This window comes from Lissotriton helveticus, chromosome 4_1, assembly GCF_964261635.1.
Source record: "Lissotriton helveticus chromosome 4_1, aLisHel1.1, whole genome shotgun sequence".
Classification (NCBI taxonomy): Eukaryota; Metazoa; Chordata; class Amphibia; order Caudata; family Salamandridae; genus Lissotriton; species Lissotriton helveticus.
The window spans coordinates 1,814,043,097-1,814,060,921 of record NC_136063.1 but is presented as its reverse complement, the minus strand read 5'-3'; the positions used below and the strand labels follow the sequence as shown (position 1 = coordinate 1,814,060,921).

The 17,825-nt window shown below is 42.0% G+C and overlaps 1 protein-coding gene across 1 annotated transcript in view; it reads right to left on the bottom strand.

The window, feature by feature from the left end:
• Positions 1–4,110: 4,110 nt before the first annotated feature.
• TNMD (tenomodulin) overlaps positions 4,111–17,825 on the bottom strand; it is a 580,658-nt gene continuing 566,943 nt past the window's right edge. The window contains exon 7 of the mRNA XM_078688431.1: positions 4,111–5,919. Within this exon, the coding sequence (XP_078544557.1) occupies positions 5,710–5,919 (210 nt within the window). The 3' untranslated portion in view covers positions 4,111–5,709. The remainder of the gene's footprint in view (positions 5,920–17,825) is intronic.

Here is a 17,825-nt window from a genome sequence, read left to right as displayed (position 1 = left end):
GCCGCTCACATGATTCAGAAGGACACCCATCCCTTCCTATAGCAGCTCCTGCAGCACCATTTTAGCTTTTTTCTCGCACTGAGACACAACTCCTGCCCACTTGTTCATCACTTCTGCCCTCACTGATGCCAGATTCTATGTAGGGACCGGGTATTTATGCCTTAAAAAAATCCCCAAGCAAGACACTCCAACATAATGAGTTTACGCTCATCTGGGCCCTAGTCGTTCTTGTGGTGGTGGAGCAATAGGAGAGTTGATATGTAAGGTTTCCCTATAAACCATGCCTGGCAGTTAGAATGTTGTTTGACATGATGCCCCATGCCACCAGGCCTGGTCAGGACCAAGGTGCAGTTGATCTGTGATTTTCCATTCATGACCTGAAACTGGAGGGTTCTCTCTTTATAGCTGGGTGATGGAATGGAAGTGGGAACAACAACAACGAGTGGTGAGAACCAATTGCCCAAACCTATTTGGTCTTTCTGAGGCCTTCGTCCAACAGAGGGATGGGGGAATCTGACCAAGAGGTTTGGAACTCTATGCTTGAGTTCTAGCCAAGAAGCAAGAGAGGGCATGGGCTGTATCAACTGTTCATGCTCTTATGACCTCTGATGGGACGTAGATTTCTGTATCTGAATTTTCGTGTGTAATCATTAAATAAAGCCCGGTACTGGTCGTATGGACCTTTGTTCGGTGAAAAGGAGTAATCATCTACATCAAAGTCCCTGTAAGCAATAAAATCATTAAAGACTTTAGACAGTCAATAAAGAAATTTTGTGTGAGGTAAAGTGTTTTATTAAACTATTCCTTTCATTATTTATTCAGTAAGTATTACTCTTTTGAGCATCAGCATCAGAAATCAATATAATCCAGTAATCAATATTTGAATATAAGGAAAAATATAATATTGGTAAGTACAACAGTTAAAATTTAAATAATACATCAAACGCGTTCAATAAAAGAATTTCCCTAATCTAAATTAAATTAGAATGGAATAGAATAAGGTGTCAGCTCAGGAACCCAATAAAGAGTTCTGATGAGAGATTAAATGCATACGCATGAAGCCTTTGCAATTCAAATAAAAGAAAGAATTAAATTGGAAAATATTCTCCATTATAAATCAGCAGCCATGTAATAAAACTGTGAATATATATGTAATTCTCACCTGAGGTTTCAGCAGGGGCGAGATGCAAGTTCCAAAGCAAGGTCCCAACTTCCTTCACCCACCAAGAATGCCCAACAATGTCAAAGCAAGAAATTGTGAGATGGGGAAGAGCAAAACAAGGGAAGAGAAAAGAGAATCATTTCATTGCGTACTCAGGGATGAATGGTAAGATTCAGAATCTTTCTAGTGACTCCTATTTAATTTCCCTCTTCCATTTATGATGTAGTGGAGGCAGATACAGAATCAGATCACAATCTAAAATTGTGGTATAGCAGGGAATCAATGAAAGCCCTAAAAACATAAAACCAGGCATAAAGGGGGAGAGGATAGTTCCCCAACTTGAATTATTCCTCTTACCCAAAAGAAAGAAATCACACAAAAATGTGCAGGGCTAGAAATATGGATTAGTTCCTTAACCTCAGAAATGAACTAATCCCTTGTTTGTAAATTAAACAGCTTCAACAGGAATGCACAACAGGAAATAGAATTGACAGTCGCCATGGGATTAATCCTCAGATAAGTAAAAATAAAAATACTTTATTAGCGCAGAGCATATCACCGCTGTAATTGTAGACGTTGATTCTTTAAAGGTCCTTTATGTTTCTTTTCCAGGTTTTAAAAGAAAAGCTGAGCGTAACTGAAGCAGCATGGAGAACTGAATCCGAATCCGAGAGGGAAGAAGAACTGCTGCACTGCAGCCCGTCGAAGATGCTGATCTCAATGTGTGGTGACCACGGAAGCAGAAGGTAAGTGAAGGGCAGGGCAGAAGACATGTGCGCATCAACTAGAACGTGAAGCACTCTTCTGCCCGCACTGGATGAATTTATGATAGAACTGCTCTGCCTCCTCTGCACACTCGACCGGATGCGGAGCAAGCATGACACAATAAGCTCAAAAATAATCTGTTATGAAGAGAGATATGGTCTCAAGAAACCCAGGGATGGATCTCCAGAAATGTGAGTGAGAGAGAACCCCCTCTACTCTAGGAACACACACTAATAACACACAATAAATTGTAAATTGAAACAAGTATCACATTGTTCATTCATAGCAACCAATAAGATGTCAGTAAACCCTTTGGGTATAAGTAAACTCCCCAGTTTCTCACGTCTTCACAATGGAATGGGCCAGAGACACCAGTCTTTGAAAAGATCTTATAAACATTTTGCGGTTCAGGCAGTTCTTCCCAAGGATCATCTTCCTGTTGTCTCCTCTCCTCCTGGTGACAACCTCTCTATCAGTTGTATAATACATACAAACAAATGCCTATTCACTAACTAACAGAGGGTTTCTGGAAAGTTACAGCATCTGCAGTGGGTGAGAAAACATCTTGTGCAAAACAACAGTTCAAAGTGGAAAACAGGTCTTTTAATGCTAGTGTATAAATGGTGGTTAATATGGCATCGCCAGTTAGGTTAACGTATATGAGTAGATTATTATTTCTTACAATACGTTGGATAGTTCGCATAAACTTCTGCACATTTATCATAAAAGTAGTTTTGTTTAAAATAAATGAAGAAACTTGCTTTAGCGCCTCCTTCTGACATTTGATTGCAAGTTCCTATAGAGGAAGCATTGGACTGAATTACTTAATGCTGATCTTTGTAAAGGTATCCAAGACAGCCCTCTATTTTTTTTACAAAAACACGAACCCAAAGGACATTTACAAATAAATCCCAAATTCTAAATCATGGATTGCAAAGCCCTTTTATGGCTAATATTTTTTGTAATGCCTAACCCTCCTTTATCACACTATTGCAGTGATCTCAACATAGTCAATTTCCTTTCAAATGATTGTAAACTTCTCTGTCTACTGTATGATCACTTTCAACTTGAAAAGCTGGCGTGTGGTAGCCGGGCAAAGTGTTCTCCTGAAACAACTTATTTCTAAATAAAATTTTAAAAACACAAGCACTGGCAAAGCTAATAGTTCTGCCTGGTGTTGGCAGGCAGCCTTTCGGTTTTGTCAATGCTTGTTTTGTTTTGTTAGGGTTTTTGCAAAACTTTATTGTTTGGGAAACTGTTGTGTTCTCACCAATCAAAAAAAACATTTGCTAAAAGCATACATGTTGTTTGGTATCAAAGAGAACACATTGCTGTAGTTGTCCCTGTTAGTTAAGGGAACGCCTTTGTGTTTATAAGTACTTCTTGTGAAACTACACAATGTTGTCACTCACAGTGAAGTTAGACAATTGTTGAAGTGGGCTGGCCCATTGCCCCATGCTATATGCTGGAGCAGGCGGAGGAAAAACCTGAATGACACAATAACAGACCAATGGATCAAAAGGGCTAGCTGAAAGGCCCTATAAATTAGTATATGATTCATATAATGTTATTAGGTAGGGCTAAACATCATTCAATCTGTTTTCTGCCCACTGGCATTTTTTGATGTGAACAGTGCCATAGGCTTCGAGTTAAAAGCCTATCGTGAAAATATGGTGCTCGGTATGTTTCTGCTATTTCCATCAATCACAGGCGTTTATGCAGGGTACTCAAGGGAGGGCCCCTACTGAGGCGTTGAGAAACCTGCTGATACAACACTCGCCCGTACTTTATATTACAATGCATCGATCGAAGATTCGCATGAAGAGACGTCAGGTTCCGCACTTGTAAAGAACATCTGTCGACCAGCACGTTTAGGAATGTTCCTGTGCCCCGCGTGCTTCCATCCATTGATCAAACATATCCCGGGGTGGGCGATTTGCATCCAGCTGTAGATCTGCAGGTAGAACTTCGAACTCTTCTCTTTAATCCTAGATCGCGCTAGGGCATTCATCATTTATTGATACCAGGGACATGTATTCAGTGTCGCAGCAGCAGAAAACCGTGCTAGGGAATATTGAATATTTCTGCCAATGTAAGCCACATGTGACTACTTTCTGTGTATCATCTGTGACGCAGCACTCACAGCAAACAAACTGATACAGGACAATAAAACTGACTTGTAGGAAAAAAACATTTTATTGATAACAACAACCTATTCTGGTGCTGCTCCTCTGAAGCATTGGGTGTCTTACAGATAATCGTTTTCGTTAATAGTACATTGACTCATGTTACGTGTTCTCCGTCTTTTTAAAAGTCAAAGCAACTGTCGCTGCAGCATTTAGAATTAACTTTAATAGGTGGTCAATCCAATAAATTGCAATGGCTAGACTACAACTTGGCACCACCGTTTCCTGGGCTCAATAGAATGCAGAGGTGCAGTTTTACCGTTAGATGTGCCTGACTGTCCGGTGCTAAACGCTATTTTGCACTTGTTGTCAGTAGGAAGCAGGGTCACCAGCCATTATCCTTACTGGGCAATGTACCTTAGGCCGCTCGAAGTATCACAGACCACTCCTGGGTTCAAATGTTGTTTTCACATTTTCGAAATAGCACACGTGTTGGTGTAAAATTGCATCAACACCAGTGGAATTTATTTATTTTATCTAATTCATAATCTTCGAGAACCGGTCCCTGACAGACGAATGACCTTAACCAAGGTGCTTCAAAGTGGTGCCTGCTGCAGAACGAGCTTTACCTTTAAAGTCTCATTTGCATTAAGGGAGCGATTATGACTTTTGACACTGCCAAGAGTTACCATCGCCCGTCTGCCAGATTACAACTTAAATTTGGTCTTTCGGGCAGGTGGCGTGGCGGTCCCACTGCGGTGCCCTTTTCAAAGGCGGTGGTCCCTCTGAAAACGGCACCACAATGAGACCGCACAACAAGGTTCCAGCACAGCATGGACTCAAAAGTCCATGTTGTGCACAAACTGGTGTGCATGCACACAGGTGGGCACTTGTTATGCCCCCCTGTGTGCATCCACATGAGGAGGAGGCACAGGTGGTCTTATAGGGCCCCTTTGTTTCCTCCCTGCCACGGTGTACATGGAGCTAGAACCTCCATGACACTGCCAGTGGAAAGGAAACTTGTAATATGCTTGGCAGGACCCAAGCGGTCCTGCCAAGCATATTGTGGTCTATGACTGCTGCAACACCGCCAGGGAACGGCGATTCTTTGGTGGCAGCAGCAAATCGTAATGGGGCTGCCACGGCTACGCCCCCATGAGTCTGGCGATCCTCAGACCGCTAGACTCCTAATCAGGGCCTTTAATCTAATTATAGTTTTATATTTATGACATTTGAGAGTAGATTGGCCACAATGGAGGGCCAGACTATGAGACAGCATCTATGTTCCACATACTTCCACCAACATGATATACTTCCACTGTGCAAGTGGATTCTTGTTTACAAATTTGAAATAGCCTCAGTTCATTCTTTGATAACAATAAGGCAGCCTCTCCAAATATTCGTATTTGCTTCTTCACTGCTTACAATTTACTACTCATTTAAATAGAATTAATATGATATATAGAAAACATAGCCCACTTATTTGCAAGCACAAACATGGTATATTGCCTTAAGTACAACGCCAACCTCAACATAACGTCATTTGTATATTGTGATGATAACAAATATATATATATATATATATATATATATATATATATATAAATACGTGTAAAATGTGTAAGGTTTCTCAATCCCGCAACGTGGCAGACTGCGCTACACCCGCCCTAACATACGTGCAACCCACCAGTTGCACGGCATGATTATTCGACAGATCACGCGCCCGCTTCCATAACAATAGGGGTAGGGGTAGAAGCCAAGCAAGGGTTCACAGACGCGCTGGCAGTATCTCTGTCCGCGACGGCAGTGCATGCAGCAGAACCCACGGTGGTCCAACATAGGGTCCAGTTCCAGTCCAACTTCCCTCTGCATGACAAAAAAGAACAAAAATATAATTAGGAGGTAGGGAAAAAAATACCCAAAGAAAGCACCCATACTTAACCGCTTTGAAGACATCTTTAACATTGCAAATAAAAAACAAGCATTGGCATAGCCAAAAGTTCTCACCTTTGGGACCTTATAAGTGTTTAGGCATGCAGTACATTATCCTGGATAGTTCAATTCAAGCCTAATTTCTGAATATGTGTAAGGCAATATCAAGCCCAAATTGTATCCACTTATAAAAAAATTAATAAACTGCACAGAAAATAAAAAGTGCAAGCCAAATTGCAGGTACAGGGTGTGTGAAGCAAAGTAAAACAAGTGGCATTTGTTTGCTCCGAAGAGCGAAACTGATAAAAATACAAAACCAATAAAGGCGGAAGAGGTGGTTTATTAACACTAACGTGCACAACCTCATGCCACAACCAATCCACCAGAAGAGTCGGTTCAATTGTCACTGACACTTTGGAATGCGTTATGATAAGAATGGAAGAGGAAAGGGGAACATACCAAAAGCTAAACACAACAATTGATAAATATATTATTGAGTAAAGAGGAATATTCCTCAAGTTTACCAGTATGACAAAATATACAAATTACAATATAAGCAAGACTGTCTATCTAGACACTTACATCCTCCATTCAAATGGATGTCTAAGTTTACACTGCTCCTAGAAGCCTGTAAAGATTGTAGAGTTGACTCCTGAATGCACTAAACACAACTGGATGTCCTTGCGTGCCTGCTTGTGTATGAGTGTGTTTAGTTAAATTGTTGATGCGTGTATTTAAAAGTATAATCTCTAGCAAATAGAATGTATGCTTGTCGCCTATCTTTAATACCCACTAGGTACTTTTTTATATTCACATATTACACAACTGCATGGGAAATATATGGATGGACAGAGGTGGGTGTTGGGAGGGTAAATGGATGGAGAGATGTGGTTGATTGTTGGAAGGATAGTGTGTGGGAGGACCAATGGAGGGATTTCAGTGTTTGAAGGACAGTGGGACGGTGGATGGACAGAAGGCCGGAGGTGTTTGTTGGAAGGGCATTGAGAGGGTAGACAGACAGGAGAAGGTGGTTGCTGGAAGGACAGAGTGTGGGTGGATGGATGATGGGCAAATGAAGGGATAACAAATGCAGCAAATTGTAACATAAAGCAGGTGTGTATGCGTGTGTCTCAATATATACATCATTGGGAAGGCGAGGGCCAATTTGACAACCTTTTGTTGCACATCACATCATATCACTGCCTCTATTTCACTTCCATGTGCTGTTTCGAGTTATTGTACCGGCTTCTCATGCTAGTATGGTCCATACCCACGATAGTGTGTACACTATATACATTAGATGCTGAGAGGAGAATGCACTTATGAGGTATTAATTTAAATAGCACCATTTGCTTATCAGTGTGCTGGCTCTGCAGACTCCTTGCTGCAGGGAGTGGAGATGTATGCTCTGTGTATACATATTGCACTATTACATACCGTTCTGTCTTCAGGTCCCTCTGACCCATGACATGGACCTTGTAAACCAATGCAGAAGCCTATCTTCTGTACTGTCACTTGCTAAGCATCTACAATCATTGTACCAAAGTGCTGGGGTACAAGACGGCGTAACTTCACAAATGTATAGAGAAAGGTACAAAACAAGAGGGGAGAACTAGTCAAAAAAGAAATATATAATGATAAAAAACAAGAACATATAAAAAATGCAAAGGGGGAGGAGGCAGACAGAGTGCTAATAAAATGTCAAGTAAAGTAGAAAAGAAAGAAGGTGTGCAGATAGAAAATAGGAAAAGATGGGCAGAGAAGGTGAAAAGAGACAGAGTGGTCAAGTGCCACAAAAGGTAGGCAGAAAAGATTAAGATGGATAGTAAATGAGAAAAGACAGAAAGAAAGAAAGGTAACAAGGAAGACCCACAGATAAAAAGTGAAAATGACAGCAAGGAGACAGTTACTGTGAGCAATGGCTAAACTGGTGGTAGGCTGATACAAAATGAACAAGCAATGTACAGTCCTGTTTTTGCAAACATATGAAAGCGACATTAAAAGGAATAAATGGTAAAACTGTAACTACTCCAAGGTAGTGACCAAATGTTTGCAGACAAAATAAATAATTTTAAAAAAACGAAAAAAAACATGACCCATCAGGTGGGTTTGGACATGTAAAACAGTCACTGATAGAGAAGATGGCCTCTGGCTCACAAGGGCGAACCTTTTGCTTCATACTGCGAGCAATATGGGCAGAATATGAATAGCAAGTCAAAAGACCAATGGATGAAGAGTACTGGACTACAAGACTCTTAGACCTACATGGATTTTAAATGTCGCTATGTTTTTTGGAACACACAAAGCAGGCAAGACAGCTACAGCGGTCTGTAAACTAGATCTAAACAAGCATTGGCATAGCCAATAGGTCTCGCCTTTGGGTCCTTATAAGTGTTTAGCCATGCAACAGTTGATGTTGTTGCACCAAGGATATTGTGCTGCATAACTAAATAATTCTAAGGTCCCAAAAGCGAGACCTATTGGTGTGGTATATTTATATAAAACCTTTAATTAAACCAGGACAGGACTGGAGGCTAAATAACGGGTGCAACTGCAAACAAATGGCATAGAATGAATTAAAGTTTTTATTGCATAAATTACTTAAAACCAATTGCAATATTTCTGACATCGATAAAAGCATAATTGAAATTCTAGAACGATAGCACACTAAAATTATGTAATTTTCTTATCTTATAAAGGTATCTTTTGAGCAGCATTGATTGAAAGTGAATCCCTGTTCCCTGTCTTTAGGCCCTCATGCGGCAAGATGGAAAAAAGATGATGGAATCTATATAAACCACCGGGTTTTCTAACCGCCTCAAGTTGAAAGTGCCCAAATGCCTTGTGCTGCATAAAAAAAATGATTACTGGGATTACATGGTGAATCTCTTCACTGCATGCTTAATTATTGTTTGTGCAAAGCACACTAGTGTCATCAGATCCCTCTTACTCAGAGAGCAGAGCATGCACATCTAACACATACTTCCTAAATTTGGCCAATTCCGTTGGTGCAGTGCAAGAGAACAAAGCATATACTGCTTCTTTGCATGTCCGAACCCCTTTAGAGAGACATCGGATTTAACAACTTCTGCTGTGGTAGTAGCAGACCACAACAACACCACACCAAATGCATTTGAGACTCCTTCCTGTACTTGCAGATTCTGCACCCAGTCATTGGAGCTGGGATTTCCATCCGGTATTTAGTTCTTTTATTGGAAGGGGTACAAGCCTGACTCATTGAATATTCTTTAAACACATTTTCCCCAGTGCTTAATTTAGATACCGTTGTATTCAATACTCTTTGCATGATGTAATCAATCTGGAAAGGCCTCCTCTGGCTGTATAGTGTAATAAGTGCATTTTTGATTGCCACATTACTTAGCCCTTCCTGGCCCCAACTTTGTGTTGCCAGGACAAGTGTTCACACCACGTTTTGCATATATATTTTCTATTGGTTAGTTGTCCCTTTATAGATGGGTTTAAGCATATTCTTCACGCTTCCAATGGGTGTTTACAGAACTTGGCAGTAGTATTTTGCCTGCATTCCCAGGCATTCATAGTTTTGCTGCACCAGGCTGTTGCAGGTATCCTTTGGTAACTGACATTGTGATTTTTCAAGCAGGCTGTCCATTTTGCCTGGGAATGCCCACCGTGCATAACCTGCTACTACCCATATTTTACATTGTATGACCATTCTTATTGGTACTCAATGGGCATAGGTTCTAGTGACTATCCGACATTGGCTCCCAATGCGGCAGTGTTGTGGAACACAGTATTCATTGTCGAAAGCAGGTGGAAAACTTGGAATCTCTAAGTCAGAATGCAGTCAAAGTGGAACCAAGCTTTCAATATGCAATCAAGACACACAACATCAATCTTGAATGAAGAACCTTAGCAGACTGAGCCAGCTTTTGAATGCAATGGGTAACAACATTTACTGCTAAGATGCATCAGTCTATGTGGGCCCCCTTCTCCGTAGTACATACAATAAATTGCTCCTAATTGGGTAATCAACAGAAGTATACACCACAGCTTTATAAGCACATTGCTCATAATGTGTCTCACAGGTTTCTAATATCCATTTGCTAAGCAGAGCAGCTACTGAAGAACACGTTAGGGGGACAGATTATTATTGTAAGAAGCTCGCTGGCTCTATGCAACAACATGGAAGGGACTATGATTCAATTTATATTTAGACTTGGATTTTTAACACTATGAGTTGCTTCAATGGTACTAGATCATCACAAATACTAACTTCAGGTGTGACAAGACAATACCTACAACCCAATGGTATAGAAGTATCATGCACAAGACTAAATGACCTCCGAGTGTCTATATTTATTTAGACGTTTTACAAAGCGGGGGCACGATTCTTCGGGGATACTTTGCAGATTTGGAAAGGGAAATTAAGCGGGGAAATTAAGCAGGGAAAGGGACATCAGGTTTTTGAGTAGCCACGGGAGGTTGTCCATCCGGTCGGTGGAATCATCGTCAGCCTCGCGATTGCCAAGAAGAAAGGAAGGTCCACAAGGTTGATTATGTTAACTTCATCATCAATAGGGAAAGGAGCAGCAAACATCATGTGAATTTCCTTCCTGTAAGCCTTTCACAGACCGCTTCTGAGCGTAAATCGTAATTTTGGGACGGCATTAGACTTTCAAACAGATAGATTTTCCATGATACCATATAAGCAACTTTCGTAAACAAACACACACATAATTATCACTCGCAGAAAAGCGAAACTACGAAAAAGTATTTGGACATAACGCTCACAGACAAGGGCAATACGTAGAGAAAACGTAGCACCATTGTATCGCGGTAAGTCAGCCTCTGTGCACAGGCTCATTCATCACTGGTTGCAAAATCAGTTTAAAAGTTCACAGGTACATCTCTCTTCTACTCTTCCCCAACTGTCCAGAGCACATCTTTGGAAGCCCAAGCCCTGAGGGGCTTCATCCTCTCTATGCACAACTGACGCTCTGTATGCAGACACAAGTCATTTCATATGTGTGTTCACAAGCCAAACTATTTCAAGAATAGTAAATTCACATCCATGCTCTTGCTATAAAAAAAGTCCTCATCAATACCCTGGACACTGGTACCTCAACGGTACCTCGCCGACTGTCTAAACATATATGCAAGGCCCTACTGCACTCTTAGGACACCCCACCTTCGGTCACCCTGCAGCAGCAGCACCTCCTCCACCACAACTTTCAAAATGCCGCCCGCTCGCTCCATGGACGACGTCACCGCAGGGTGGGGGACACAGGGTGGAGGTCACGCGCAAGAAGTGAGCTCGCATCCGTCCGGCCTCCTTTCCGCCCACGTTCACGCTCAACAGACTGGGAACAAACATAGGCCGCACACGTGCCTCATGCTTAAAGTTTTTTAAAAAAACAAGCCCTGGAGTTGTGCGTGCGCACGCTCGCTACAAGCAGGGGGGAGGGGGGCCTGCGAGATTTACTTGCGGGAGCGATAATTGCTACCATATGGGGGCGCTTGCTCCCGCAAGTAAATCACCTCACGTGCACAGGTTGCCATTAAAGGCATTGGGACGCGTTCACGTGTTTGGCTGAAAAGCCATGGCGATGGGAAAAGGTAATTTTTGCCTAATGCAGCGCATGCACGCTGCGTAGGCAAGATCTTAAAAGACTTGTACAGCACAAGCCTGGCTAGAAAGCAATGCAGCGCTATACCGAGGGGTGACAACAGCCAGTGGGGCAGGACGGACAGGAGGGTTGAGGGGGCAACATCATGGAACAGAAGACAAGAGGGGGGTGGAGGGGGCTCTGTTTAACCAAAGTCTGGGAGTTTTACAATAACTTCATTTTAGTTTGAGAGCTTTGCACTCTTCATCCTGGTCTAGTCTTCATCACGAGTTCCCATCCCCTGCTTCACCTCCCCCCAAGAAATCCACATACCACGACCCTTAAACGTATTCACATCCAACACCCAAGTTACGGCATTATTTTTTTTTGCTAAGACGAACATCCGAGACCATCTGCGACAATTCAGTCGGCCTAATAAAATGTTAACAAACTGAACTGCCTTTATTGACCAAACAAATTAAAAAATATACAACAATAAACTGACTAGTGTGCAAGGACTGGTGGCTGAGGCAGCAGTTCAAGTAGACGACTCACCCCTTCATTTTATTGGACACTTAAGGATTTGCCTGCATTTAACATGACTGAGCCAATACCTGAAAGCGAATGTGCGGTCCAGCTTTTCAGAGGGGGCTTGGTGAAAAGAAAAACAGTGCTATAATGGAGTGTACTTAAAAATGAAACTGCACCAAAGCGTAATAAGTACACGAGCAACGGGAAGCATCAAGGTCGAGACTATGATGAGATGCGACTGCTCGCTGCGCTCATGAACATAAGCCGAACCCTGCTAGTTGTAGTCGGCGGTTTAAGAACAGAGCCACGCTAATTCAACTTTTTGTGTGGTGCCATACAAAAACTATCCTTTGAGACTATTTCCTCTTTACGTGTGTGAAGTAGAATGCAGCACACAAAGAAAGAGGAAAACACAAGGAAAAATAAAGATATTCCAAATCTACTTGTCAGCCTCGGATAGGTGCACCATTTTAGCACAAACCTATGTTTACAATTCTTTATAGATATGGGTTTGCATCAACATTCATGGATGGATGCATGGGCACGGCCAAGCTCTGCCCATGTAATGCCTCCTTAATCACAAGCTAACGGTTGTGTTACTTTATTTTTTCAACGCCACTTAAAGCCATACACATCGGGCTTTGTATGGCTTTGTAAATCCCAAAAGAGATTTTGTGTCTGGTCTTTACTAAAAAAATGACCCAACCCAATGCAAAATCTTAGAAAAACAGGGACCAATGATTTTAGAGGGTTTCCTTCCTTTCTTCTTTTTTTCTATATTTCCTTTTCTTTCTTTCTCTTTTATCACCTACCTACTTTTTGCTCTCATCTCTCTCTGTCTCCCTCCCTCGCTGCCAATTTTTTATAACTTACCCTTCCCTGTTTTGATCACCGTAGCTGTACTCGGGTGCGGAGGATTGTCGGATACGAAATAAAGCGTGTCAGAAGTGGAATGGTGGACAGGCGGCGGTGTTGATATACGGTTTGGGATGCCGAGAGTTGAATTTGACAGACAGTGTGGAGCTAATTTAGCGGGTGATAGAAAAGATACAGCAGATTTACATTACATTCACACCGCACCCTAGTGATAAAGTAGAAGATTAAGACGGATGCAAATTCATTCATACTACAAGAATCTCTGATGCACTCTATGGTATTGAGTGATGATACACCTTATAAGAGGAATTCAATACTGGCAGTCTTGAGCTCAAGAGCTTAATGGATTATTGTAATATTCTCATGTTGAATAATTTTCCGATTGGATTGTGATAATTGGTGTGCTCCAAATTCTGTATGAATTCTGTAATCATGTTAGGTGATAAACCGGTGTATAGAGAATTGCAGTAGTTTAGGTGTAAATTACCAGGTGCCCATATAATTAGTCCATTATATTTAATTTGAAAGTAAGGGGCGATGCAGGATAATTAATTGTTTTAGTTGGAAAATGTGCTTTTTTTATCCCAATTAGAATTAGACGGTCATGTCTCACTCCAAGTAAAGCCCCAAACGTTTGACCTTGAAGGCAAATCCGAGGATTTGACCCTGTAGGTCAGGAGGATTGATTTTCGGAATCAGTGGTCTTCCTCTAAATTAAAAAAAGATGTTCTCAGTTTTGGAACTTTTATATATTTCTAACTGACATCTTATCCTGGAGACCTACCAGACATTCTTATAGATCCATAAAGAACGTAGGGTTTCATGTAACCTGAATTAATGTCTACATGTCGTCCATGTTTTATTGTATCCCTACATTGAATTTACTTAATACCTCAAACAGCAAGAATAGCTCAATATGAATTATTAGTGTAGAGAGGCAGTGTATCGGGTAAATAAAAGTGAGGTTATCAACTATAAAGTGGTCGCGATCGTGGTAGTGAAACAGCTGAGAGTTCCAGAAGGACCAGGAAAGCAACATGTCCTTTATCAACCCACTCTAGGATCTTGTTAGACTAGGCCCTTTCTACCGGGTCACCCCAGATTTTTGCCTTCCTTTGCTGAACCCTTTTTCGTTGGCTTTTAGGCCTTTGTGCACTTTACTGCTGTTAAACAGTGGTAAAGTACGTGTGATCTCCCTTCAAAATAGAGCAAAATTGTCTTACACAAAATTGGTAAATTTATTTTATGTACATATAACTTGTAAATGGTACTGCATATACCCAAGGCCTGTAAATTAAATGCTACTAGTAGATTGCCATAGACGTAATTTGAAGCTACTTAGGGGTCACAGCTGCAACTGCTTACTAGCTTCCTGCTAGTCCTGGCGCTTCCTTTGCAAGTCCTGGCCTCAGAGAGAGCAACATTTTTACCTCCTCTGAGGCCAGGGGTCGCAAAGGAAGTGCCAGGAGTATCAGGAAGCGGGTAACAGCCATCACAACGCGGTTTGTACCACGCTGTGCAATTACATCGCATGTGTTACAAAGCATGTGATGTTACTACGCGTAGCCATTACTACGCATACCATTATATTGCATGCACTGTTACAACGCATGCATTGTAATGCCGATCCACTTCGTTGTGAGGAAACAGAGGCTCTTCCGTTTCCTCACAACGACGTGCACCGCCTATCGACATGAAGCAGGAACCAGGAGCAGAGACGGCGACGCTGGAGAGGAACCACGAGGAAAGAGAGGTAAGGGTGATTGTGCTTGGGGTGGAAGTAGTGTGGGTAGTGGTTTAGGGTAGTGTTTTAGTGTCATAGTGTTTTAGGGTTAGGGGTAGTGTAGGAGTGGGAGTAGTGTGGGTAGTGGTTTAGGGTAGTGTTGTAGTGTCGTAGTGTTTTAGGGTTAGTGGTGTTTGGGTAGTGTAGGGGGTCGTGCTAGGGGTAGTGTTTTAGGGTTAGGGGTAGTGTAGTGGTAGAAGTAGTGTGGGTAGTGGTTTAGGGTAGTGTTGTAGTGTTGTAGCGTTTTAGGGTTTAGGGTAGTGTAGGGTTCGGAGTAGTGTGGGTAGTGGTTTAGGGTAGTGTAGTAGTGTTTGTGTAGTGGTTTAGGGTTTAGTGTAGTGTTGTAATGTTTGTGTAAAGTAGTGTAGTGTTTTTGGGTTTAGGGTAGAGTTGTAGTGTTTGTATAGTGTTTTAGGTTTTAGGGTAGTGTTGTAGTGTTTGTGAAGTGTAGTGTCTTAGGGTTTAGGGTAGTGTTGTAGTGTTTGTGTAGTTTTTAAGGTTTTAGGGTAGTGTTGTAGTGTTTGTGTACAGTAGTGTTTCAGGGTTTAGTGTATGGTAGTGTTTTAGGGTTGAGGGTAGTGTTGTAGTGTTTTAGGGTTTTGGGTAGTGTTGTGGTCTTGGTGTAGTGTAGTGTTTTATGGTTAGGGTAGTGTTGTAGTGTTTGTGTAGTGTAGTGGTTTAGGGTAGTGTTGTAGTGTTTGTGTAGTGTAGTGTTTTAGGGTTTAGTGTAGTGCTGTAGTGTTTGTGTAGTGTAGTGTTTTAGGGTAGTGTTGTAGTGTTTGTGTAGTGTAGTGTAGTGTTTTAGGGTTTAGGGTATTGTTGTAGTGTTTGTGTAGTGTAGTGTTTTGTGGTTTAGGGTAGTGTTGTAGTGTTTGTGTAGTGTTTTAGGGGTTAAGGTAGTGTTGCGTGGTAAAAGCATAGTAGTGGTATCATTTTGCGATGAAATGGCATGTCGTTGTCATTGACATCGCGTAGTAATATCCGCGTTGTAATGGCACGCATTGTATTGGCATGCGATGTAATGGCATACATCCCAGGGAGCGAGTCAAAGGTCGCAGCTGCGACTCCTAACTAGCCTCAAATAAAATCCATGTGGACTGCAGCAATCATTGTGTTACCTACTTATGAAGCTTGTTAAAACATGTCTCAGGCCTACAACTGAAGATTGTAGTGCAGTTTAAAACTGCCATTTAACTTGACAAAATGCCTAAACCTTCCTTTTTAATACTTATAAGTCACTCCTAAGGTACTCCCTAACTGCTCCCAAGGCAGGGTGCATGGTATTTAAAAGGTGGGACATTTGTAATTAAGTATGACATGTTCTGACAGAGAAAATCTTCTAAAGTCGTTTTTCACTGTTATAAGGCAATCTCTCAAGCAGACTAACACTGATTTACCTTATTATACATAATAAGTGATAACTTCAGCTTGGGAACTGATAGGGAAACGCTTCTTTCATTCATTTGAATTGTAATTTAAAACCCTCTTTAATGGTAAAGTCGGATTTTACGTGACTATTCTGAAAATGAAACTTTTAGAATTTTGCCAGTTTTCTGCCTAAACCAAATGTGCCTTTCTGCTAGTGTCCAGGGTCGCATGACAATGAATGTCTCTCCTGAAGTGTTTTGTGTATTCCTTCCCAACATGGGGACAAAAGGGGAAGGGTGTGAGGTATGGTGTTACTCTCCTGAGCAGGATGTTCTGGGAGTTGTGCTCAACATTACTGAGCTTGAAAGGGTTGCCTCAGGGCTTTGCTCATCCCTTCCTGACTTCTAAGGGCTGCCTGCTCTGACACTAACAAATGTAGCTCACACATAGGCAGGCCTGCCTGTTGTTACCCTGGATAGTTTGGCACCAAACCTAGGAAAGAGGGAAGGGAAGACAAAGGGAACAGTCCACTCCAACAGGATGGCAAGTTTATAAGCAGCACCTTCACAACCTCTCATCAGAACACTCCGGGACCTGTGGAAGATTCAGAAGGGCTGACCTACTGTCTGAATAAGGAGACTGCTTGCCTTGATCCCAGGCTCCCCAGAAGTGACTCCATGGGTCAGTTGGCAGATCTCCTGTTTCAGCTACAGGGACACAAACTCTTCCAGAGCATCCTTACAGTTGCTCAGCCACCAACTTGACCTGCCTGGGTCTGCCTGAGCCCTGCTGTTGGCCTTTGCTAGAGGGAATCCTGATCTCCAAGAGGTGCCCGCTAGGGCCTGGACCCTTGCTGCATCGGATTGCACTCCTGCGGAACTAAAGATGAAAATCCTGAAGTTTTGGTCTCCTCATGGCCAGGAAATGACCTCTATGCATCAAACAAAAACTGTCTGAGACCCCTGCCAATGTGATTCTCCAGCAACAACTGCTCTTTGCATCAGCCACAATAGACCACTTCAGCAGTGACAGTTTGCGTCAACCGGCAATGTGACGCTCCGGCACCAACCAGCTCTTTGCACCCAGCAGCATCATTTGCGAAGCCAGACCTACTCTTCCCACCAGCAATGACCTCCTCGCTGGTCCTGCCAATGTGAACATCACCTGTGGCTCCTCATGTGGACTTTGACTTGAGAAGGTACACTCTTTGGCAGGACAAACCTGATCCCTGTATCCGACCGGCACTTCATCACGGTCGGCCTGAATTTGTGACTTTACCCTGGTCGGCTGTGATCAGATAACTACAGTTGACGCTTTGTCCTATTTGGTGCTGTTTTCACCTGAAAGCTATGAAAATTCATAACTCCAATTCTTCTGATTGGATGTTTGTTGTTATGAAGTTATTTTCTTTATTAAAATTAAATCTATTCATCTAAATTGGTTTGGGGTTTTTCTTGTGTTATGTTTTCACTTTTCTTTACTGTTGGTTACTGCATACATACTTTACATATTGCCTCTAAATTAAGCCTGGCTGCTTTTATACCAAGCAACCAGAGGGTTAAACACAAGTCAATTGAGTGACTTTTGTGATTCAGTCTGACAAGGCATGTTTTTATTATTTGAGTAGAACTTTCACCTATCTGAACTAATATCCCAGTTACTTACAGACTAGCAGTGCTATCTAACCAGATGTA